Raw genomic sequence first — 26,070 nt, 5'->3', positions numbered from 1 at the left:
TTGAATGGAAACTCTCTTGGTCAGTGTTCTGTTGCTGTGATGACCATGACCACAGCAACTCATACGAAAGACAGCATTTATCTGGGGCTGGCTTACAGTTTCAGAGCTTTAGTCCATTATCATCATGGTGGGAAGCATGGTGGCAGGCAAGCAGACATGTTGCTGGAGAAGTACCTGAGAGGTCTACATTTGGATCCACAGGCAGCAGGAAGAGAGAGACACTGGGCCTGCTTTCAGCTTTTGAAACCTCAAAGCCCACTCCCGGTGACACTTCCTCCAACAAGGCCACACCTCTTCCCCCCCCCCCACTTGATTTTTATTCTAATGCAAGTGGTGATGAAGCACCAGCCTGCCCTCCATCTTAGGCTTAAAAGCCATCTTATAGTAAAGACAAACCAGGTTCATTCCTGTTTATGATTAAACCTCTGTTTCTCAAGGATTGGACGGGTCCTACCTGTAACCTTAACGACAAATTGTTCTGGACTGCCTGTTCAGGAATGGCAATCATGTCTTTGTTTTAAGAAGTTCTTTAACCATCTTGCACCCCTGCCTTTGTTTTTTTTTTTTTTTTTTTTTTTGTTTTGTTTTGTTTTGTTTTGTTTTGTTTTTTCGAGACAGGGTTTCTCTGTGTAGCCTTGTGCCTTTCCTGGGACTCACTGGGTAGCCCAGGCTGGCCTCGAACTCACAGAGATCCGCCTGGCTCTGCCTCCTGAGTGGTGGGATTAAAGGCGTGCGCCACCAACACTTAGCTGTTTATTTTTATGTGTCTGTGTGTTGGTATGTGCAGAAGCCCTCAGAGGCCAGAGATGTTGGATCCCCCTGGAGCTAGAGATAACAGGTGGCTGTGTACCCCATGTGGATGTTGGGAACTGAACTTAAGTCTTCTGCAAGAGCAGTACCTTTTCTTAACCACTGAGCCACCTCTACAGTCTCTGGAATTTCCCTTTTTGTTGTCGGTTTTTTCAGATAGGGTTTCCCTGTGTAGCCCTGGCTGTCCTAGAACTCACTCTGGCCTCAAACTCAGAGATCTGCTTGCCTCTCCCTCTTAGATGTGGTACTCTAGCCATCAAGCCTGCTCATGCCTCCCATTCATGGCAAAAGTTTGCACAGTCTCAGCTCACACTCACCCTACAGGGAGTCCAGCTTTCACTTAAGCCCTAGGCCCTACAAGTTTTTTATCTTTATCTATTTTTTGAAACAGGATCTCACTATGTAGCCCTGGCTGTCCTGGATTTTGCTTTGTAGACTAGGCTCTGAACTCACAGAGATACACATTCCTCTAGCTGACTTGTGCTGGGATTAAAGGTGTGCACCATCATGACTGGTCCCCCTTGAGTATTTATATGAGTAAGAGTCTTTCCATGGAGATATCACAGGTAAGAATGTGACACATGCCATAGCCATTGAGATACAAGACAAGCTGCTCTAAGTCTTAGAAATGGAAACTTGGCCTGGGTGGTGGCGGCGGCAGCGCACGCCTTAAATCTCATCACTTGGAACGCAGAGGCAGACAGATCTCTGTGAGTCTCTTGAGTTTGAGGTCAGCTGGTCTACAAAGCGAGTTCCAGGCCAGCCAGGGCTGTTACACACAAAAACCTTGTCTCGAAATAAAACCAAAACCAAAACAAACAAAGACATGCCCATCATTAAGGCATTTTCTTTCTATTTGATCTAAGCTCAAGCTTTGAGGTCATGGAGTAGTGGGCAGCGACTGCCTGGCCAAGCAGAAAAGAGTGCTGAACAGTGGGAGTGCAGCTGCTCTGTGGAGAAATCCGAGACTGGGCTCTGGTTGCCATGGCAATGGTCCTGGAGCAGAGAAGCAAGGTGCCCCTCAGCACAAGTCAGAGCAAACCCCATGAGAATGGACATAAATTTAGTGTAAAATTGGGAGGATGGATAAGGGTGGGTGAGTTACCTCTGCGATGTAGGGACCTCTCTCTCTACCCCTCTGGAGTGATGTCACACCTTTTTCTCTGATGGGATGGCAGTTTGAATGAATGACCACTGGAATGGGCCCATCCCCGGTCACTGCAAGGTAGATGTGGGCTGTAAAGGGAGGTGAGGCCCATTTCATGATAGTCAGGATTTGTTTGTAGTGTTGTCATTGCCCGCCCTCCCACACACCACACACCACACACCACACACCACACACACACACACACACACACACACACACACACACACACACACACACACACACACACACCCTACAGCATGAGGCCTCTTTGCTCTGTTCCCCTATATTTCTCTGGTTGTTTATGACTCTTGGGAGTATATAACCATGCTCCTGTTGCGTGATTGTGACATGAGTGACATTGCCTTGTCTTTTCGATTTTGCCCCAGGTCCTGCCTTGTCTCTTCCCAACCCCTTCCCCTCCTTGGGGTCCTTGAAAGCACCAGGATGTGGACTCAGAAGTTACCTTCTCTGATAATAACTTGTCAGAAAGATGACATGACTTGTGTGTGTGACAAAAATGAACATTTAAGAATTTTATTCAGGGCTGAGAGTATTGGCATACACTTTTAATCCCCGATTTCAGGATGCAGAGGCAGGCAGATCCATGAGTTCGAGGCCAGCCTAGTCTACATAGGGGTTCTGAGCCTGCCATATCTACATAGTAAGATCCTGCCTAAAAATTAAAAAAAAAAAAATAACTTCAGAACTGTTGAAATGGCTTAGATAAAGGTACTTGCCACCAAAAAACATCATGGGTTAAGTCCTGGAAAGAACAAACTCCTGGAGTTGTTGGACACATAGATAAAATAAACAGTATAGTAAAACATTTCTTAGGAAAGAAAAATAGCCAGGTGGTGGTGCTGCATGCCTTTAATCCCAGCACTCAGGAGGCAGAGGCAGGTGGATCTCTGTGAGTTCAAGGCCAGCCTAGTCTACAGAGCTAGTTCCAGGACAGGCTCCAAAGCTACACAGAGAAATCCTATCTTGAAAAACCAAAAAATAAAAAAAATAAAAAAAAAAAAAGAAAGAAAGAAAATAGTAAAGGCTAGGTATTGTATCCGTCTGTAATTCTAGCACTTGGGAGGTTGAGATAGAATTAAGAGTAAAAGGCATCCTGGGGTACATAGCAAGTTTGAGACCAGCCTGGTGTATAGAAGACCTGTCTCAAAATACAAACCAGGTAGGAGAGTTTAGTTCCCAATTTGAGAGAAGTGATGGGCACAATTTGGAGTTGCTTGCTTCCTGTGTAGTCTAACTTAGAGAGAGCAAGATCACTCTGTGGCTTGTCCTTTAATGCTTGTTTGTAATAAAATTAGTTCTTCCTTTTCTTGAGGAGATGTTTTTGTTTTAAACTCTGTTTACCACATTAACTAAAAGACATTATTTAAAAACCAGTAAAGGAGGGCAGGAGCTGTAGTTCAGTGATAGAGCACTTGCCTAGCATGCATGCAGTCCTAAGTTCAATTCCCAGTATTTCCAGGGGAAAAAAAGTGAACTATTGACTTAAAGGTAGATAACAGTATGTTAAAAAGTAAATAAAGCCGGGCGGTGGTGGCGCACGCCTTTAATCCCAGCACTCGGGAGGCAGAGCCAGGCGGATCTCCGTGAGTTCGAGGCCAGCCTGGGCTACCAAGTGAGTCCCAGGAAAGGCGCAAAGCTACATAGAGAAACCCTGTCTCGAAAAACCAAAAAAAAAAAAAAAAAAAAAAAGTAAATAAAATAAAATCAGTGGAGGGCTGGGACTGTGCAGCTCATTGTTTACCTCGTGCACAAAGCCCTGGGTTCAGTCCCTAGCACCACATAAACAGGGTGTGGTAGTCACCTTAGCACGGGGATTGGGTAGAGGCAGGAAGAAGTGAGGTCATTGGTTATGCAGGCTTGGGTTACATGAGACCCTGTCTTTCTTTCTTTCTTCTTTTCTTTTCTTTTTTTTTTTTTTGGTTTTCCGAGACAGGGTTTCTCTGTGTAGCTTTGCGCCTGTCCTGGAACTCACTTGGTAGCCCAGGCTGGCCTCGAACTCACAGAGATCCGCCTGGCTCTGCCTCCTGAGTGGTGGGATTAAAGGCGTGCGCCACCACCGCCCGGCCTAACAATTTATTTTTTCTTTTTTCTTTTTTTTTTTTTTTTTGACCCTGTCTTTCTTTAAAAAAAAGCCAATCACTTTCTCACCAGTCAGAAGCCTCTGTCTTTATTTGATCTCATGAGTTTTGGCATAGTAATTAATGATAATAAAGACAATGTCTTAGTTTGCTTTTCTCTTTCTGTGATAAAACATTCTGACCCAAAGCAATTTGGGGGAGGAAATGGTTTAATTGGCTCACACTTCACATCACTGAAGGAGCTTGAGGCAAAAACTGAAGCAGACACCTTGGAAGAAGAACTCTACTTACAGTCTTTCTTACTGCTTACTCACTTGGCTTGCTCACTTCACGTTCTTTTTTTTTTCCCCTTTTTGTTTTTTGTTTTTTGGGTTTTTTTTTTTTTTGAGACAGGGTTTCCCTCTGTAGCCCTGGCTATCCTGGCACGTGTTCTGTAGATCAGACTGGTCTCAAACTCACAGACATGTGCTACTTTGCCTCCCCAGTGTCGGGATTAAAGGCGCCACTACAGCCCTGCTCAGTTTGATTTCTTACACAATCCAGGATCACCTGCCCAGGGTTGGAACCGCCCACATCCATTATCAATCAAGAAAATGCCTCACAGATTAGCCTACAGGTCAGTCTGATGGAGGCATTTTTCTCAGTTGAGGTCCCCTGGTCTCAGATGACCCTGGCTTGTGTCCAGTTGACAGAAAACTGACGAGCACCAGTAGCAGTGCATGGTGTAAACTATGGAAAGGTAGTGGGGCCAGGTCCTCATTCGGTAATGTCACCCTTCGGTCAGAGCAGCCCTCGGTGAGCAGCGGTGTAGAAGCAGCTACTCAAGTGGGAGGCAGGTGGAGCGCAGGGTCAGCTCTGAGTCTACAGGAAGTAGTCAGTGTGTTCACCCCTCTGCTTCCCAGATGCCCCTACCTGCATCGAACAACTGGGGACACTGAGCGCAAGTACCACCTGCGCTACTACAAGACGGGCACGTGTATCCACGAGACAGATGCACGGGGCCACTGTGTGAAGAATGGTCTGCACTGCGCCTTTGCACACGGGCCCCTGGACCTGCGGCCACCTGTGTGTGACATCAGGTGAGTAGAGTGCCTACCCAAGGACCGGCTTCCTCCCTTGCTGCTTCCGGTGTCTTTGTTTCAGAGCATCTGTTTCCGAGTCCCAGTTTTATTCAGTTACCGTTTGGGTACAGGGTCTCCTGTGTATACCACACTGGCCCCAGCCTACCCCCCTGCCACTCTTTGGGTGCTAAGATGACAGAGTTTGCCACCGTACCTGTTTATGGTGCCTACGGATCGAACCAGGGTTTCGTGCGTGCTGTGCAAGCACTGTACAAACTGAGGTCCATCCCTGGCCACCCCTCATCTGTTCTGTTTCCTTGTGTATCGTGAGCCACAGATGGGACAGAGGTGTAATGCTTTCTGTCTAGACAGATGGACAAACATATTGTGTGCCCAGCTGCTGTGGAAAGTAGATCCTTTCTGAGTCTACATCTTTAATACCCTAACACTTGGGAGGCCAAATCAGGCTCAGGCTGCCACGAGTTCAAGCCCTATCTGCAATATAAGGTGACTTAGTAAATACTGGGACATTCTGGGCTACAGCAGAGTGAGCCCCTCTCCTCCTACTCCTAAAAAAAAAAAAAAAGCCAGGGTTGGTGGTACACGCCTTTAATCCCAGCACTCAGGAGGCAGAGGCAGGCGGATCTCTTTAAGTTTCAGGACAGCCTGGTCTACATAGCAAGTTCCAGGAGAGCCAGGATTACATCGACCCTGTCTAAAATAGGGGTGGGAGTGGGGCCAGATCCTTTGTAAACGAACCAGCTCTAAAATTGCAAATTGAGATGGAACTGGTGTCCTAAGACAAGGCTGCTGTGCTTGATGCCACTACGGTAGGTTGGCCCTAAACCTCCAGGCAGTGCCCTTGAAGGGACAGATCAGGTGGCTCTGGAGCCATGGATTCTGCTGGCTTCCCCACCTTCAGGGACTGAAGGCCATAACTGCTGTGCTGTGCTATTGTTTGCAGGGAGCTTCAGGCTCAGGAAGCCCTGCAGAACGGCCAGCTCAGCGGTGGGGATGGTGTACCTGATCTGCAGCCCGGGGTCTTGGCCAGCCAGGCCATGATCGAGAAGATCCTGGGGGAGGATCCTCGGTGGCAAGGTAAGCCCAGGCTCACTGCAGTACCTGCAGGGGAGAGCCGTGACCTTTCATTTGGTACCTGCTCCGTTCATGAGTTCTTAACATAGCTTGCAGGAGGGTCAGATGGAAAAACCAAGCTCCCTCGGTCCACTGCTAACCGTTAGCCATTTAGGAAACAGATGGCCAAATGGGATTTGAACCCAGCCATCTGGTCCCAGAATGTGCTGACCCGTAGCCTGTCATCTTGGTGGGTGGAGTTGGTTGGCTGTGGGGCTGAGGGAAGTGTCAGGGCCCACAGCAACTTCCAGGCAGCCTGTTCCAGCACATTGCTAGCTGGTGTCTCCTGCCACCTACCCCATTAAAGTCGGATCCACCTGCCTAAACCTGGGTTTCTGTGGAGCTGGAGTTTAAATCAGATGTTTGTCTGTCCTTGGACTTGTCCCCTGTGGCTACGAAACCCATATTCCCTGAAGGCCCCGTGAATGATAGTTGTGAAGAGTAAAAGTCTTGTTTTGTGGTAAAATCTGCATAAAAATCACCCGTTTTAGGGGTTTGGCAGGTGGCTTGGGGAATAAAGTGCTTGCTGTACAAGGATTGGGGTCTGAGACTGGATGCCTAGCATTCCTGAGAAAACCCGAGTGTCACAGTGCAGGCCTGTAATCCAAGCAGTAGGGAGCTGGAGACAGGAGGACCCTGAAGGCTTGTTCTCCAGTCAGTTCAGCTAGTTGGTAAGCTCTGGGTTCCAAATCCTAAGGGGAAAGGGGCTAGAGAGAGGACTCAGCAGTTGACAGCATGGCTGCTCTTCCAGAGGACCAGGGTATATTTCCTAGCATTTACATGGCAACAGTCGTAACTCCAGTTTCCGGGGATCTGATGCCCTCCTCTGGCCTTCATGGGCACCAGGCACACACATGGTGTACAGACATTACATGCAGACAGACACTCCTACACATAAAGTAATGAATGTTTAAACATAATAAGATGAGAGTGCCAGAGGAAGACACCTGATGTCAACCTCTGCCCTCCACATGTGCATTCAAGGACATGTGCACAGACAGACACACACACACAGGAAACTCTATATTCAAGGGTAGTCGTGTGTGTTACCTATGGACTGTGAAGGTTTTTCTGTTTGTTTTTGTTGTTTGGTTTGGTTTTTTTGAGACAGGGATTCGCTGTGTACCTTGACTGTCTTGAACTTGCTCTGTAGATCTGGCTGGCTTCAAACTCATAAAGATCTGCCTGCTTCTGCCTCCAGAGTGTTGAGATCAAAGACCTCCATCACCATACCTGGCTTTTTCTTTTTTAAGATTTGTTTTTATTTTCTTAATTATCTATATCTGTGTTGGGGGTATGTCCAGTCTGTGAAGTTTTCAGCAATACAGTAAGTCTTGATGCACCTCCTCCAACTTGCTCTGCTCAGGGCTGTCTAGGTTGTAAGTAGTATGTTCAAATCGTAGATGGTCCAGCTGTGGCTTGTATTCCTGCAGTCCTCTTCCCTCATTGGATAAAAGGAACAGAGCTAGGTGTGGTGATATTTTATTTGTATGTCAATAAGTAAAGTTTGCCTGGAGCTCAGAGGACACCACTAGCCATAAACAAAGTCAGGTGGGGGTAGGCAGTAAAGGCGCGGGTTAGACAGGAAGATGCTGGTTCGGTTCTCTTGGGAAGCGACAGCGGTGTGGTGAGCTAAGGTTAGTTGGTGGCTGTTCTTATTTCTCTGATCCCTGTGGCTTTCACCCCTGTATTTGGCTCTGTGTTTCTTGTTTTATAAGACTGTTTAGAAATTCGTCTACAGCTAGAGGCCAGAGGCTGGATAAATTAACAGCACGACTGTGGAACTGTTTCTGACTCCGTGTCCGCCTCTTGCTGTGGTCCCCCTGCTATGCTGGCTGGCACCGCTGAGACTCCCACTGTCCTCTTCATTGTCCCAGCGGGCTCAGTGCTGACGAGCTCTGGCCTCTTATCACATTGCAGGTGTTGGGAGAGGAGAGGGCCCTGCCTGCCCAGTCTCTGTTGCAGAGGGAGACTTGCAGTGGCCTGTCCCACCGTCACAGACAGGGTGTGACAGTCAGCTAGAGGATGGTGTGGCAGCAGCTTCATGTCTGGCTTTGCGTGTTTTCATCACCCTTGTTCAGCAGCTTCTCTGTTGGCAGGATCTGTTCTCCTCCTCCAAGCAGGCATCTGGTCCAGTGCCACAGGTGGGAGGTGAGAATCCCCACGTCTCTGTAGGGTAGATTTGACTCACCAGAACCTAGCTGAGCAAGAAGGAGAGAAAGGAGGTGATTTTTAGGGAATCTTTACTCATGTTTCTGTTTGCTAAGGGTTTTGGTTTTTGTTTTGAGATAGGGTCTCACTAATGTAGCCCAGGCTGACCTTGAATTCATAGAGATCTGCCTGCCTCTGCCTCTCTAGTGCTGGGATTAAAGGCATGTGCCACCACCTCCCAGCCTTGTTTTGTTTTTGTTTGTTTTGAGACAGGGTTTCTTTGAGTGGCCCTTGCTGTCCTGGAACTCACTCTGTAGACCAGGCTGGCCTCGAACTCAAAGATCCAACTGCCTTTGTCTCTCAAGTGCTGGGATTAAAGGCATGCGCTACACCACCCAGCATAAAGTCAGTCATTTTTAAGCTGAATGTTGATGATGCACACTTTGTGATTCCACACTTGGGAGGCGGATGAAGGATGATCATGAACTCGGGCCCCGCCTAGACTACATAGCAAGAGTGTTTCATAGAGTTAACACAGATACTGAGCTGGGCGTGGTTGGTATATACCTGTATTCTTACCATTTGGGAGTCAGTCTGAGCAAGATTGCAAAATCTATGCCAGCTTGAGCTACAGAGCCAGCCTGGGCAATTAATGGGACCCTGTCTCAAAATTGAAAGTAAAGAGGGTTGCGTTTGTGTAACTCAGTATTAGATCACTTGCCTGGGCTCTAGGTCCTAGGTTCGGTCCCCAACACTTCCCTAACAAAAGATCCAAGGTTTACTCTCCAGCAGTCTGAGCAGAGCATGGTGGCTGACACCTGACCCCAACACTGGGGAGGCAGGCACAGGAGGTTGAATCTGAAGCCAGCCTAGAGTACACGTAACCTGTTTTTTTTTAAAAAAAAAAATGTGAAGCATTTTTGAAAGAATTTCTTCTCCTCTCCTGTAGGAGTGGGCATTCAAATGCTATGGTGCTTAGGTAGAGGTCACAGGACAACTTTTGGGGATCAGTTCTCTCCTTCCACTGTGGGTTCCAGAGATTGAACTCAGGTTGCCAGGTTTATGCAGTAAATGCTCTTACATGCTAAGCCATCTCACAGGCCTAAAAGTATTTTTAGTTACCGCAAACTGAGAAGAAAATCCAGGCCTATGTTCCTGTGCATCCCAGCCTCATTGACAGCATCCACAGTGGCCACCTACACTGGCCAGTCACCACCCAAGTCTGTGGAGATTAGGGTTACATTTCAGTAAGTTGACTTTTTCTTAAGGGAATAGAAATAGTTCCCTTAAGAAAGAGAAGACATTCCTGAGAATGGGAGTAGGTCAGTGAGCTGAGTACAAACATAGTCTCAAAAAAGCTGTTTCTGGCCAGGTGGTGGTGGCTCACGCCTTTAATCCCAGCACTTGAAAGGCAGAGGCAGGTGGATCTCTGTGAGTTCGAGGCCAGCCTGAGGTTACGCAGAGAAATCCTGTTTCAAAAAACCAAAAAAAAAAAAAAAAAAAAGCTGTTTCTGTTGTTTGCGTGTGAGGTAGGTTTGTGCATGCCTGTGAATATGTGTTTGTGGACAAGTGAATATGCATTTCTGTGTGTGTGGAAGCCCAAGGTTGACATCAGATGGTGTCCTCTGTCACTCTCTCCCCTCTTATTCATTGATAAAGGGTCTTCGAGTTGTACCCACAGCTCACTGGATCTGCATTCTGAGTGATGGAATTACAGGCAGGCCGGCATGCCTGTGTGGAATTTAGATAAATCCTAGGATCTGAAGTCTGGTCCTCAGACAGCAATCGCTTAAGACCACTAAGCCGGTGCACAACTTTAGTCCCAGCACTCGGGAGGCAGAGCCAGGCGGATCTCTGTGAGTTCGAGGCCAGCCTGGGCTACAGAGGGAGATCGAGGACAGGCACCAAAACCACACGGAGAAACCCTGTCTCGAAAAACCAAAAAAAAAACAAGCCACTAAGCCCTGGCCTGTCAGCGGTTTTTAATATGGTCACACAAGTGTGTGATCATCACTTCACTGTCATTTGAATTCTCTTCCTTTTTGAGATAGGGCTTCATTTCACTAAGGCTTGCCTTGAACTTGCCATGTAACCAAGAATAACCTTGCGTTTCTGGTGCTCGTCTGTGCCTCTCCAGTGCTGGGATTACAGGCTGTCCCACCATGCCTGTTTTGTGCTAGGGACTAAGCCAAGCTTTGTACACACTAGATGAGTCCTCTACTGACGGAGCTGTATTTCCAGCCAGTTCCCAAAGGAATCCATCCACTTAGCAGGGCTTCCCTGTCTTCTGGTGCTCTTTCTTCTCTGGGTTTCTCTCCTCTGTACGTCAAATGAATGTTGGTCATACTCATAGCCTTGTGCCTGGCATCTCCCACTGCAGTCCATAGTACGGCAGGTCTGGTCCTTCCTCAGGGTGAACACAGGGGTGAACTGTGTTTGATTATCTACTCAGTGGTGATGGATGTGTGGCTGTCTGGGCTTTGGGCTGCTGTACCTGATGTTACTGTGAGCACTAAAGGCTGGGTTTTCTTGCATCTATTTTACAGACAGTAACTTCGTATTGGGCAGCTATAAGACGGAGCAGTGCCCAAAGCCACCACGCCTATGTCGCCAGGGCTACGCCTGTCCCCACTACCACAACAGCAGAGACCGCCGTCGGAACCCCAGGATGTTCCAGTACAGGTGGGTTCAGGGGCCACCGGCAGGAGGACCCTGAGCCATCTCCCAGGTGTTCCCCATCAGGGGTCGGCTCTGGTTGTTGAACATGTCTCCACTGGAACCACTGGCCTGACTGCTGCGACCCCCGCTCTCTCTGTTCATCTGACAGACGCAGGGCCGTGAGGCTGCTTCACTTCTTTCCTGGGACTCTTGCACCCCATGCTGGGGAGGGGGAGCATTTTCCAGGCTGTTGCCGCAGAGACGTCCACTCTTAGAATTCTCCCATTGAGGAGTCCCTGCTCAGCAATGCTGTCACCCCATAGGCAAGGACGCTGTCTTAAAGGGCTGGGTGGGCTTGTTAGAGACAAAGTAAAGGCTGGGACAGCTGTTGCAGGGTAAGGGAGGGCAGAGCAGGGGCCTAGCTCTCTGCACTCAGGCAGGTGGTTCTCACGTGATCCTCCCACTGTCTGGGGAGCGCAGCTGGGGATACTCCTGCAGCCTGTCCAGTACCCTGGGGTGTTTCTCCCGGGCTTCTGGTAACAGTGCACCACCCTATACAGTGCACCACCCTATACAGTGCACCACCTTATACAGTGCACCACCCTATACAGTGCACCACCCTATACAGTGTACCACCCTATACAGTGCACCACCTTATACAGTGCACCACCCTATACAGTGCACCACCCTATACAGTGCACCACCCTATACAGTGTACCACCCTATACAGTGCACCACCTTATACAGTGCACCACCCTATACAGTGCACCACCCTATACAGTGCACCACCTTATACAGTGCACCACCCTATACAGTGCACCACCTTATACAGTGCACCACCCTATACAGTGCACCGCCTTATACAGTGCACCGCCCTATACAGTGCACCACCCTATACAGTGTACCACCTTACACAGTGCACCACCTTATACAGTGCACCACCCTATACAGTGCACCACCTTATACAGTGCACCACCTTATACAGTGCACCACCCTATACAGTGCACCACCTTATACAGTGCACCACCTTATACAGTGCACCACCCTATACAGTGCACCACCCTATACAGTGCACCACCTTATACAGTGCACCACCTTATACAGTGCACCACCCTATACAGTGCACCACCTTATACAGTGTACCACCTTATACAGTGCACCACCCTATACAGTGCACCACCTTATACAGTGTACCACCTTATACAGTGCACCACCTTATACAGTGCACCACCCTATACAGTGCACCACCTTATACAGTGTACCACCTTACACAGTGCACCACCTTACACAGTGCACCACCTTATACAGTGCACCACCCTATACAGTGCACCACCTTATACAGTGCACCACCTTATACAGTGCACCACCTTATACAGTGCACCACCCTATACAGTGCACCACCCTATACAGTGCACCACTCTATACAGTGCACCACCCTATACAGTGCACCACCCTATACAGTGCACCACCTTATACAGTGCACTACCCTATACAGTGCACCACCCTATACAGTGCACCACCCTATACAGTGCACCACCTTATACAGTGCACCACCCTATACAGTGCACCACCGTATACAGTGCACCACCTTATACAGTGCACCACCTTATACAGTGTACCACCCTATACAGTGCACCACCTTATACAGTGTACCACCCTATACAGTGCACCACCTTATACAGTGTAACACCTTACACAGTGCACCACCTTATACAGTGCACCACCCTATACAGTGTACCACCTTATACAGTGTACCACCTTATACAGTGCACCACCCTATACAGTGCACCACCTTATACAGTGTACCACCCTATACAGTGCACCACCTTATACAGTGCACCACCTTATACAGTGTACCACCTTATACAGTGCACCACCCTATACAGTGCACCACCCTATACAGTGCACCACCCTATACAGTGCACCACCTTATACAGTGCACCACCTTATACAGTGTACCACCTTATACAGTGCACCACCTTATACAGTGCACCACCTTATACAGTGCACCACCTTATACAGTGCACCACCCTATACAGTGCACCACCCTATACAGTGCACCACCTTATACAGTGTACCACCTTATACAGTGCACCACCCTATACAGTGCACCACCTTATACAGTGTACCACCTTATACAGTGCACCACCTTATACAGTGCACCACCCTATACAGTGCACCACCTTATACAGTGCACCACCTTATACAGTGCACCACCCTATACAGTGCACCACCTTATACAGTGCACCACCTTATACAGTGCACCACCCTATACAGTGCACCACCTTATACAGTGCACCACCTTACACAGTGCACCACCTTATACAGTGCACCACCTTATACAGTGCACCACCCTATACAGTGCACCACCCTATACAGTGCACCACCCTATACAGTGCACCACCTTATACAGTGTACCACCCTATACAGTGCACCACCTTATACAGTGTACCACCTTACACAGTGCACCACCTTATACAGTGCACCACCTTATACAGTGCACCACCCTATACAGTGCACCACCCTATACAGTGCACCACCTTATACAGTGCACCACCCTATACAGTGCACCACCTTATACAGTGTACCACCTTATACAGTGCACCACCCTATACAGTGCACCACCTTATACAGTGTACCACCTTATACAGTGCACCACCTTATACAGTGCACCACCCTATACAGTGCACCACCTTATACAGTGTACCACCTTACACAGTGCACCACCTTATACAGTGCACCACCCTATAGAGTGCACCACCTTATACAGTGCACCACCTTATACAGTGTACCACCCTATACAGTGCACCACCCTATACAGTGCACCACCCTATACAGTGCACCACCTTATACAGTGTACCACCTTATACAGTGCACCACCTTATACAGTGCACCACCTTACACAGTGCACCACCTTATACAGTGCACCACCTTATACAGTGCACCACCCTATACAGTGCACCACCCTATACAGTGCACCACCTTATACAGTGCACCACCCTATACAGTGCACCACCCTATACAGTGCACCACCTTATACAGTGTACCACCTTATACAGTGCACCACCCTATACAGTGCACCACCTTATACAGTGTACCACCCTATACAGTGCACCACCTTATACAGTGCACCACCTTATACAGTGCACCACCCTATACAGTGCACCACCTTATACAGTGTACCACCTTACACAGTGCACCACCTTATACAGTGCACCACCCTATACAGTGCACCACCTTATACAGTGCACCACCCTATACAGTGCACCACCCTATACAGTGCACCACCCTATACAGTGCACCACCTTATACAGTGCACCACCTTATACAGTGCACCACCCTATACAGTGCACCACCCTATACAGTGCACCACCTTATACAGTGCACCACCCTATACAGTGCACCACCTTATACAGTGCACCACCCTATACAGTGCACCACCCTATACAGTGCACCACCCTATACAGTGCACCACCGTATACAGTGCACCACCTTATACAGTGCACCACCCTATACAGTGCACCACCCTATACAGTGCACCACCCTATACAGTGCACCACCCTATACAGTGCACCACCCCTGCAAAGGACGGAAGGGCGGCCTCACCCAGCAGGCACTGCGCCTTTGGCTTTAGTGGGATGTGAGTTAAAGAGTTCACCTTCCAAACTGATAGCAGAGCACTGAATCTGGAGACGGTGAGTTCTGGGGGTTGCTGAACCTCCTGCCCTCCTGATTCTCACCTGCATCTGGGTTGGGGTCCCACCAGGCTGATGGTCCCCCGTCTTCCAAAGCATCAGCTGCTCTGCCTCCAGCTGCCCCTCCCTGTGTTGCTGGCCTTTGGCTTGCGACACAGACCTCCGTCCCCACAGGTTCCTCCTTCAGCCTGTTGGACCTTTTCTTTGCAGAGGGCTACCCACCCTCTCCTCTTTGTAATAGCCCCATGTCCCCTGAGTGCCCCGATATACCTGTTCTTAGAGGTGAATGAAGATGGTGGACTTGTGACGTCACTGCTTTCTGAATAGCTTCAGGGCCAGGAGACCTGAGTAGAAAACCAGGAATAATACAGATCGGTGGTGTTGTCTGTCACCACTGCAGGCCTTAAGAGGACCAGTGGACATCCTTGTAAGAACGACGGAAAATCAGATAAAGGGAAAAAAGAGTCCCAAGGCAGGAATTCTGACTATAAACCCCAAATGAGTGACCGTGAAGCCGCCAGAAAGTGTGGGAAGGGTGGGGGATATGGGTCACTTAAGCTGATTAAGAGTCTGAAAACAGCATCAAGTCTCAGATTCTACTTTGCTGGAGAAGACAGAGCCCTGGGCCACCCCCCTGTGGGTCCCTCACCCTTCACACAGGCAGCCCTGACTCAGATGGCAAGTTCACCCTGTTTTCCTTTGCACCCCTGAGAGGGAACATGGCCACTGTAGGTTCACGTTGCCCTCTGCCCTCTGCATTCTGAGCACACGGGGCACACTCTTCCTCCTCTAGGTCTACGCCCTGCCCCAGTGTGAAGCATGGTGACGAGTGGGGTGAGCCCTCACGGTGTGACGGTGGGGACAGCTGTCAGTACTGCCATTCCCGTACGGAGCAGCAGTTCCATCCTGAGGTAGGCACGGGGCAGGGCCTGGACGGAATGATTGGCAGCTCAGCAGGGGCCTGCTGTGTGTGTGTGGGATCCTCACCGGAAAGGGCTCGTAGGACCAGAAACGTCACTCAGTGCACATTGTTGAGTTACACTGTGAGATGTATTAAGTCAGCCTAGGAGGGGGTGGGGATGGGGGTTGGGGGGAGGGAGGAACGACCCCCATGGAGTGAGGACGACACTTCTCTTTCCCAGAACAGGGAGTCTGAGCAGGGGGCACAGTTCTTACAGGGGTTCCCCTTGCCTGCTGGTTCTGGCTGCCCTGTTGCCAGTACCTGTTGATGTCCAGCTGATCCCGTGGGGCCCACAACCACCCCGAGTGCCATGTGAGGTGAACTGTCTGCCCTGAGACTCTCTCTTGAGGATGTTCCACGGGTTCAAAGGTCACCACCAGGATGATCAGAGCTGTCTGTCCTGTGGAATGTTCTGGATAGGTGTTTGGCCCTGTCCTTGTGAGTTCACCTTGATGACTCAGTCACCAAGCAGAACACATTTAGATTTGAGTTCAAATGAAGAGGCAAAAGGACTGTCCTTGGAGCCCTGAGTCTGCGGGGAGCTGGGGCTAGGCTGGAGGACCTGAAGGAAGTGGGACTCCATGCAGACAGACGTCTGCTAGTGCAGGGGTGCTGTTGTCGTGCCCGTACCCGAGCCTCTTAGTGGGTGGTGTGGTTTTGGTGTCTGGGCAAGGGTTGGCTCTTGGGGTAGAGTTCCTGGTGCCGAGGCTTGCCTGTCCTTTGCCAGGTCCCCGTGGTGAGTGTGGTACCCTAAGTGAAGTGGTGAACAGTCCAGTCACGAGTTAGATGCTTGTATTCATTGAGCAGGCTTTGCCTGAGCTTCTGCTGTGTGCCAGAGGTAGACCCCTCTTCCAGAGATGCAGAGTAGAGTGGCTTGGCCTGGAGGTCTGATGGACAGGTTTGGCCCTGGCCAATGTGTTCTTCAGAGGAGGGTTTTCAGGACCAAGGGCATCTAGGGGCGAACTGTGTGGTGGCCACCTTTCCATCACTAGAAAGAAAAGGTTTGTGTAGCTCCAAGTTTTGGAGGTTCCTATTCATGATCACACGGCCCCAAAGCTTTGGGCCTGCCCTGCCTCCACAAGATCTTGCCTCATTGTTCTAGGGGTCGCCCACTAGCCCTGACTTGTCAAGGTTTCACCATCTTCCAGTGCTAAGAACCAGGCCTTATGTGAACTTTTGGAGACACCGCATAACTATTCTACAACTGGAAGTGCCGCACAGTCTGGGATGGCTGGTGTGTTCCGAGAGCCAGCTGTGCGGTCTGGGATGGCTGGTGTGTTCCGAGAGCCAGCTGTGCGGTCTGGGATGGCTGGTGTGTTCCAATAGCCAGCTGTGCGGTCTGGGATGGCTGGTGTGTTCCGAGAGCCAGCTGTGCGGTCTGGGATGGCTAGTGTGTTCCGAGCAGCCAGCTGTTTTCCTCTCCCAGAAACCCAGATCAATAAGCTTCTGTATTTTGTCTTATTTCCTAGATCTACAAATCCACAAAATGCAACGACATGCGCCAGACTGGCTACTGCCCTCGGGGCCCCTTCTGTGCCTTTGCACATGTTGAGAGTAAGTAGACAACCTCCCGCCTCCTGGGCTCTGGCCACATCTGCACATACGGCCATGCCCATTTAGATGGCTGGGGTGGGGCTCACGCCACATGCCTGGACCTGCCTTGCCCTTGGCACCTGAGACAGGCTGGACCTGTAAAACTTAGAAGGACACTTGCCCCAAGGCCTGCTGGGCCCCACCTACCTCAGGGAGAGCCAGGGCTGTTTGTCATTCACTTGCTCACCCACACCTTGCCCTGAGCTACTGTTCTAGTGGGACTGAGTGGCAGTGGCTTTGTGGAGTCTGTCTGTCCATGTAGCTGGAGGAAACACCAAGGTCTCTTAGTTAGGCTTGGCCAGCTGCTCCGAGCCTCGGAGTCAGTAATTGTCACATAGGTTCATAATAGATCCTCTAGAGCTGTCCTCAGCTCTGGAGTTGGGGCTCTGGGGGCTCTAAAGTAGTTACAAACTCAGACTTCACTTTCTGTCTCATTTGGGATGGCAGCTGTTCTGTTCACACTTGACCTGTTGATTTTCCTCTTAAAGTTACTGAACCCAAATGGCACTGTTTGGGGTCTAGAGAGATGGATCAGTGGTTAGGAGCATGGACCGCTCTTGCAGGAGATGTGAGTTGGGTTCTTTGCCAGCATTCACTCAGGAGGCCCACACCACCAGGGAATCTGATGCATGCTCAAGGACTCCTTTGCACATACCCACGCAGAGACACACATCATGCACATACTTAAAAGTAGACTTTTAAAAATAGATTGGTTTTTATGTACATGAATGTTTTGTTTGCATATATTTATGTGCACCACACGCATGCCTGGTGCCTGCAAAAGCCAAAAGGTGTTGCATTCCTGGAACTGGAATTACAAATGGTTGTGAGCTACCATGTGAGTTCTGGGAACTGAACTCAGGTCCTCTGCGAGAGCAACAAATGTTCCTAACCATCAAGCCACCTCTACAGCCCCTAAAAAGAAATCTTAAAAAAAAAAAAAAAAAAAAAAAAAACAGCTCTGTCAGGGCCGGCCTGCCATCCAGAAAAGGGGAAGAGGTTGTAACACCAGCCTGTGCTCTCCGCCTGCCCAGCTGGCAGCCCCTCGGTGCCAACTGCTCTCTCTTCTTGGTAGAGAGCCTGGGAATGGTGAATGACTGGAGCTGCCGTGATCTCAATCCCAACAGCACCTCGGCTTACAGCAACCAGCCTGCAAGTGTAAGTAGACATTGGTTGGCTTAATCACTCTACTGGGGACAGAGATGGGATGACATTTGGGTGGTGTGGTTGGAGGCAGTCTACACGTGGAGTTGAGGTTCCTTCTAGAAGAGCCTAGAAAAATCCTGGCTCTATTCCTGCATGGGCTGGAGCAGGACACGCTCCCGGTGTGCTGACTGGCCAGATCTTGCTTTAGCAGGTACCCAGTGCTTTGCCTCACCTTTGCAGATGCCTTGAGCTGTCGGGTTCCTAGGCAGTTGGAGGTCATTAGCAAATGATGGGGTCTGCCTCGTCTCTGTTACTCGACACTCCCAAGTGTTGGATAAGGGCATCGTGGATCTGATGGATGAGGATGGATGGTCTCATCGTACTTAGAAATCACTTCCTGTCCGTGTCAGAGTCAGCCACTAGAATAAATCCTGGAAAGGGCTCCCAGTATGGGGACAGGCTTCTCAAAAATGAACTAAAACTAGTAACTGGTTCTAAAACTGTTTGAATAACATTGAAATATTCCTGAATTTGCTGGGTGGAGGTGGCGCAGACCTTTAATCCCAGCACTCGGGAGGCAGAGGCAGGCGATCTCTGTGAGTTCGAGGCCAGACTGGTCTATAGAGGGAGATCCAGGACAGCCAGGGCTACACAGAGAAACCCTGTCTCAAAAACAAACAAACAAACAAACAAACATTACTGAGTTTGTTGAACAGAGCCACTCCGCTTAGCTTGTGCCCTTCGGGTGTCGCTGGACTGTCTTACCGAGGCCGCTTGGGTCGGGTGGACCCTGGGTCTGCTGACAGGCCGCTGAGACTCTGGAAGTGTTCTTTGTGGCCGACAGGCCAACATCTGAGTCTGTCCTGGGTGGGTGCAGCAGGTGTGCTCTGCTGGTGTCAGCTCAGGGGACCCAGTGCAGCCGTCAGACTTTGATAGTGCATTGCCACTCTGGTGTCAGTGAGATGTCCTGGGCCCCTTCCCCGGAGTGTGTGGACCGTCTGGGTTGAGAGCCTGTGGAGACAGCTCTCCACACTCAGGCTTTGGTGCCTGGGACCCTGCTGGCACTGTGTACCCAGAACTTGCCACTTTTCTCTTGGGATTGTCACAAGACCCTCACAGGGCCACTAAAATGCCTGGAGCGATCCTCCCTCAAGAAGGTAGAGCTGGGTCTCCCTTGGGCAATACCCACACTCCCCTGCAGTGTCAGCCTCGATGCTCTTTGGGTCAAACAGGAGAGCAGGGCTCTTAGTTCTAGTCTCCAGCATGATGCCCTTGAATTTGACCACCTCATCCGAGGGCCTGGTTAGTGTGGTGAGTCCATGAGCCCATAGCCAGGCCTTCTTGAACAACTCCTTGGCTCCTGGTGCCTGTGCAGTGTCCCACAGACTGTCAGTCCTGAATGATCCAGGTGTGGGAGGGGCTTTGGTACCACGAAAGCACCTTCTCGGTTTCACAAGTCTTCCAGGACTTGTACTTTCTTGGTGTTTTGTTTTTGGTGCTGTTAGTTTTTGTTTTGAGGCAGGGTCTTATTATATAGCCTAGGTTGGTCTCAAACTTAGGATCTTCCTGCTTCAGCCTCCCTTGTGCTGGAATTACAAGCCTGAGCCAGCACACCAGTTCCAGCATTTTCTAAATTCTAAACAAAGTGTAAGACTGTGTGTTTTCAGAAGATGTCTCCTCCTTGCCTTTCCAACCTGAGCGGTCCTTCTCTTGCAGGCCAAACGGAAAGACTCCCCCTCTGAAGGAAGCCAGAAAGCTAGTGAGGACAGCAAGCAGGTACAGTTCTGGGGCCACATGGCTGTGCAGCTGGAGAGCTGGCTTTCTAGGCCTTTCCATACACTGTGTGGTCTTGCTCTACACCAGCTAAGTCCCCAGTCCTAGTGCCCATGTGCTCTGTAATTACCTTTCTCTTGTGCTTGGATTTATGTGTTTGTTGTTTTGTTGTTAAAAATATTTAAGCCAAGTGGTGGTGGTGTATACCTTTAATCGCAGCACTCAGGAGGGGCAGAGGCATGTGAATCTCTGTGAGTTCAAGGCCAGCCTGGTTTACAGAGCGAGTTCCAGGACAGCCAGGGCTACACAGAGAAACCCTCTCTCAACGCCCCCCCCCCCAAATTGTGTCCTTGAAAACAACAAAACCAAAGCCTTGTGGCATTTTTCTTGGGCAAACACAAGCCTTTCAGAACCTGTATATCAGCCAGCTACAGCCACTGTATCAGTGTCTCAGGCAGAGGTTTAAGCAACAAACTCTATTTCCAAGACTTGAGGTTAGAGACTGAGGTCAAGGTGGGGTCAGGCCCACAGACTTGTGTGCTCTCTGTGGCTTCACAGGGTTAGTTAGCCCTGGTGCATGTCTTTGTCCTCATGTCTTACAAGGACCCCATTCACCCCGTCAGTGACCTCATCTTAACCTACCATGTCTATGAAGATGACTCTTGTGTCACCAGGCAGTGGTGGCGCACACCTTTAATCCCAGCACTCGAGAGGCAGAGGCAGGCGGATCTCTGTGAGTTCAAGGCCAGCCTGGACTACAGAGCAAGTTCCAGGACAGTCAAGGCTACACAGAGAAACTTTAAAAAAAAAAAAAAGCACTCTTCTGTCCAGATTAGGTCACAGCCAGATGTCATAGTAGTAAGGGTTCCCACCTAAGGATTTGGGGGACGCTGTTGAACTCACACCTCCATGCTCACGAGCCTGGCTTGTTTCTGGGAGTGGACGTTGGTGGCTCTGGGGAGCCTCCCATCTGAAGGAAGATAGCCCGTCTGTGTTCATTAAACTTCTTCACAATGCCCAGGTCTTGTGCTGGGAGCTCCATGTGTCCCCAACCCCAAGGCTTTTCCCCAACCAGTTTGGCTCCATACGTTGCTTCAAACTAAGTTGCCTGTTTTAGGAAACAGGGATTTTTGTCTTCACAGCGCTGCCCTAACGACTCAAGGTCGTGTCTGTTTCCTCTTCACTGTAAAAGAACAGTGAGTGTTACAAGGTTCCATGGTCCATGCCTGTAACCCCAAATTCCAATACTTGATAGGCCAAGTCAGGAAGGTCATGAGTTCAAGGCCGGCCAAACTACACTGTCTCTACCTCAAAAATAAATAAATCAATAGTAGTCAGCACTGACTGAAAGATTGCTCTGGGTGAATTGTCACTTTTTCCTGTGGGAACGTTTCTATCCTCCCTTGTGTTCTGCTCTCACAGAGCCAGGCCAAGGGAAGGAGGGTGAGGTGTTCATGGTCACAGGACAGAGTTTCAGTTGGGGAAGGCGAAGGGTTCTGGAAACTGGTGATAGTGTTTGCCAAGGGTGAATGTAATTAATGCCACAGAAGGAAGTATACATTGGGGACCAGGTCTTGTAGTGCAGACACATCAAACCCCAGCTACTTCAGAGGCTTGAGGCAAGAATACCACTGAGTTTAAGGCCAGCTTGGGCATGGTGTAGTAAGGGATTGTCTTGAAGGTTAAAAATAAAGGGCTGGGGAGGTAGCTCAGTGATAGAGTGCTTACCTAGTGTTTTAGTTGGGGCTGCTATTGCTGTGATGAAACACCACGACCAAAAGCAAGCTGGGGAGGAAAGGGTTGATTGACTCACACTTACATATCACTCACTGTTCATCACTGAGGACAGTCAGGACAGGTACTCAAACAGGCCAGGAGCCTGGAGGCAGAGGCCATGGACGGGTGCTGCTTACTGGCTTACTCAGCCTACTTTCTTATAGTCCAGGGGTGGTCCCACCCACAATCACTAAGTAAGAAAATGCCCGGGGCCTAGAGAGACGGCTCAGCGGTTAAGAGCACTGACTGCTCTTCCAAAGGTTCTGAGTTCAATTCCCAGTAACCACAAGGTGGCTCACAACCATCTATAGTGGGGTCCAGTGACCTCTTCGGGCATGCATGTGTACATGCAAATGGAGTACTCATAAAAAAAAAATACATAAATAAAATAAAAAAAGAAAGAAAGAAAATGCCCAGGGCTGGAGGGATTAAATGACAAAGAGCACTAGCTGCTCCTCCAGAGGACCTGGGTTCACTTCCTAGCATGCACATGGCAGCTCACAACTGTCTGTAACTCCAGTTCCAGGGGATCTGACAGACACACTCAGGCAAAACATCAATTCACATAAAATAAAAGTAAATAATTTAAAAAATAGTAATAAAAGAAAAAGCGCCCTATACCCAGATCGTGTGGAGGCATTTTCTCAGTTGAGATTCCCTCCTTTCAGGTGACTCTAGCTGTGTCAAGTTGATATAAACTAGTCAGCGCAGCTAGTATGTGAGACCTAGGTTAAGTCCCTAGTATCACAAGGAAGTACATGCTTCGGAATGATGAAGGGCCAACCAGATGGTTCAGCAGGTAACAGCTTGTCACCATGCGTGATGACCTGGGTTTGACCCCTGAGACCCACAGGTAGAGGGAGAAAACTGACTCCCATGAGTTGTCCTCTGGCCTGCACACACATGCATCCATACACATATATTCTCTCTCAATAAACAAAATTAATAAAACCCAGAATGACTAAATGATTACTTTTATCCTGTGTGTGTATAGGTGTATAGCTATCTGTCTGTCTGTCTGTCTCCATCATCCATCTATCTGTATCTATCTATCTATCCATTTGTCTATCATCTGTGTGTGTGTGTGTGTGTGTGTGTGTGTGTGTGTGTATAGTTGTTATTGAGACAAGGTTTCTCTGTGTACCTCTGGCTGTCTTGGAATTGGCTCTGTAGACCAGGCTGGCCTTGAACTCACAGAGATCCACCTGCCTCTGCCTCTGCTTCCTGAATGTTGTGATTAAAGGTATGTGCCACCACCACCTGGCTTCCTGTGTATATTTAAAAGAGAGAGAGAGAGAGAGAGAGAGAGAGAGAGAGAGAGAGAGAGAGAGAGAGAGAGAGAGAGGGAAGAAAGAAAGAAAGAAAAAAAGGAAGGAGAGAGAAAAGCCAGGCGGACAAAACCGGCCTGAAAGGAGGAATACCCCCTGGCGGTGTCTCTCTGGCCGCTATGTCTGACTTGCTCGTTGATGGAAACCCTTAGGTTGACCCACTGTGGTTGTACATTTGTGACCATTTTGACCTTGAACGGAAAGGATTTTCAGGGTCAAGCAGTCTCCTAGCATCCTACATGGGGAAAAGGGATGCATTCTCTGCTGGAATGATTGGAGGGGTGTTGTCATAGTGTGTTCCACTCTGAGGCCGGACTATTTTGGTTTCTTGAAGACCATGCATGGTACCACATGCACTAATGAGAACCCAAGGTATGGTTGTCCCCTCAAACACATCTGGAAAGAGAGGATGGTACCTCAGTGCCCTAGGCAGGTCCCAGTTCCTCAGGCTGTCAGTTCCCAGATGGGGTCCTGGTGCCCCACAGCCCAGTTAATACTGTTGCTGTCCTCACAGTGTGGGTGAGGAGATGACCTGCCTGAGCTACCATCTGGCTCTCTCCACTGCCCTCAGACCAGCTATGATGTTTTGGCAGTAACATCCTGCCACCTTACAAGTTCTCTGCATTCTTGGTCTCTGGTTTAAAGTCCAGGAAGGTTTTTTTTTTTATTTTTATTATTTTATGTGTTTGGATATTTTTTTGTCTGCATGTCTGTCTGTGTACCACATGCATGTCTAGTACCCACGGAGGCCACAGGAGGCCATTGGATCCTTGGGAACTGGAGTTACAGATGGTTGTGAGCTGCTCTGTGGGTGCTGGAAATCAAACGTGGGTCCTTTGGAAGAGCCACTTAACTCCTGAAGTATTAAAATCCCAGAAGTGACAGAGCATAGATTTTTCCTGGAGTTTCAGGCAATAGGCCTCTCTACTAAACCAGGACCTTGTGGGGAGTGACATGCTCCCCATTATTTGGAAAGAGCTGCATGTGTTTCTAGTGGTATTGGACTTAGGTGAAGTCTGAAGTTTAAGGTAGACAGGTGGAAGGGGGCAGTAGTGATAGGATCCAAGATGCTGGCCTTTAGGCTGCCCTGGGGTGGCCTTCAGTCTGACCGATTGGGACCGCCCATCTCTGGACCGGGCCCACTGGTGAAGGAGGTGGCCGAGAGACAGCACAGGTGCCTACAGCTTCTGTACCTGGGACCTGCATGATGGGGTTACCCCTAAGCTGTTGATTTCCAGCTGTGACGTGTGATCTTATCATCTGTAGAGAGCTGGTTCACTTCATGCTGGTAACAGTTTCTTTCAGCCCATGGCCAGTGGCTGTGACTTGCTGAAAGAGAACACCTATCCTCTCTTTGGCCCAGACACCTCTGTCACTCCTGAGTGTGGGGTCACTGGGTACCCTTGTGGGACTCATGGGGGATGTGAGTGCCCTGGTGATGGCTCAGGGAGGTGTGGCGAGGCCCAGGATGCATGGGCTGCTTTTTCTCGATAGAAAGATCCCAGTTTCAGCACACAGGTTTGATTTTGGTGTCAGTGTCCATTGTACCGAGACATGCTGAGGGCCGCCAGCTCTGCTGCCTTGTTCCCTGAATCTAGCCTGGGCCGTCTGTTTGCTATCATGTGACTTGTATCTCTTGTCTATCAGATGGAGATGGTCCCAGTTTTCCTCAGTTTTCCCTTTTCTGGTCACTGGGTGGGTAAGCAGTGGGGAGGGCCACAGAGGCTCCTGGGAGGCTGGGGAGAAGGGTTGGCAGGCCCCCAGCCCCTGGCCTGTCACAGGTTTTTATGTCTGCTAAGACGCTTTCCACATCTGTTTGCCTGAGTGACAGCAAGACAGCCGTCGTGGTCAGTGCATGCAGCAAAGGGTTCCCACCCCCTGCAACCCCGAGACCCTGGCTGCCCTTGTGTGCTGCTCTGCGGACGGACGCTGGCAGCCATCCCCCTGCGGTGTCTGCTGCTCTGGTGCTCCCAGCAGCACGTGCTCACCCGGTTTGTGTTTTTGAACAGAACCACCTCGCCGTGTTCTCAGTGCTTCACCCACTGGCCCCCAGCATAAGCTCCAGTGTGGCATCTAGTTTGGCATCCAGCACTGGCTCAGGGAGCTCCTCTCCCACCGCTCTGCCTGCCCTCCCTGCCCGTGCCCTCCCACTGGATCCAGCTGGCAACACTGTGGAGGCAGTCCTAGGTAAGTCCGCACGTACAGCGGTTCACACTGTGTCTGTCGTAGATGTTCAGGATGCACTGCTCTGTAGAAAAGCCATTGACATGGTTTTGTTGTCTCTCAGTTTGAATCACTCGGTGCTCTGCAGTGCTCAGAACTGCAGCCTATGTAGAGCCCGCATCAGATAGTGCACAAAACACCCAAGACCCGTGGCAAGTGGGCCTTGTGTCCCAGGGGCCAGAGGAAAATGGGGAGGCTAGTGAGAAGTGGCAATGGGGATCATGATGAATTAAAGGTGGGGGTGATTGGGGCTGGAGAGAGGGCTCAGCGGTTAAGAGCATAAGCTGTTCTTCCAGAGGTTCTGAGTTCACTTCCCAGCACCCACATGGTGGCTCACAGCCATCTGTAATGAGATTTGGCATACATGCAGACAGAATGCTGTATACATAATAAATAAATCTTTTTTAAAAAGTGGGGACGATGACAGGGTCCAGAGGAGAGTGGTGAGGAAGCCTGGAGCAGATAACAGAGCTAGCTGTCAGCTTGGTGGTAGCTGGGCTAGGATGGTGTATCGG

At 49.7% G+C, this 26,070-nt stretch overlaps 1 protein-coding gene across 1 annotated transcript in view; it reads left to right on the top strand.

Moving 5' to 3' along the window:
* The window catches only part of Unkl (unk like zinc finger), a 48,776-nt gene that overhangs the window by 8,083 nt on the left and 14,623 nt on the right, over nt 1-26,070 (top strand). Inside the window, 8 exon segments of the mRNA XM_028854545.2 lie at nt 4,959-5,135; nt 6,082-6,215; nt 10,949-11,084; nt 15,549-15,666; nt 17,186-17,270; nt 18,385-18,467; nt 20,172-20,231; nt 25,342-25,519. Coding sequence (XP_028710378.1) covers nt 4,959-5,135; nt 6,082-6,215; nt 10,949-11,084; nt 15,549-15,666; nt 17,186-17,270; nt 18,385-18,467; nt 20,172-20,231; nt 25,342-25,519 — 971 coding nt within the window.

Source organism: Peromyscus leucopus, chromosome 8b (genome assembly GCF_004664715.2).
Source record: "Peromyscus leucopus breed LL Stock chromosome 8b, UCI_PerLeu_2.1, whole genome shotgun sequence".
NCBI classification, from domain to species: domain Eukaryota; kingdom Metazoa; phylum Chordata; class Mammalia; order Rodentia; family Cricetidae; genus Peromyscus; species Peromyscus leucopus.
The sequence above is the reverse complement of the archived record's forward strand: the minus strand, read 5'-3'. Positions and strand labels throughout refer to the sequence as shown.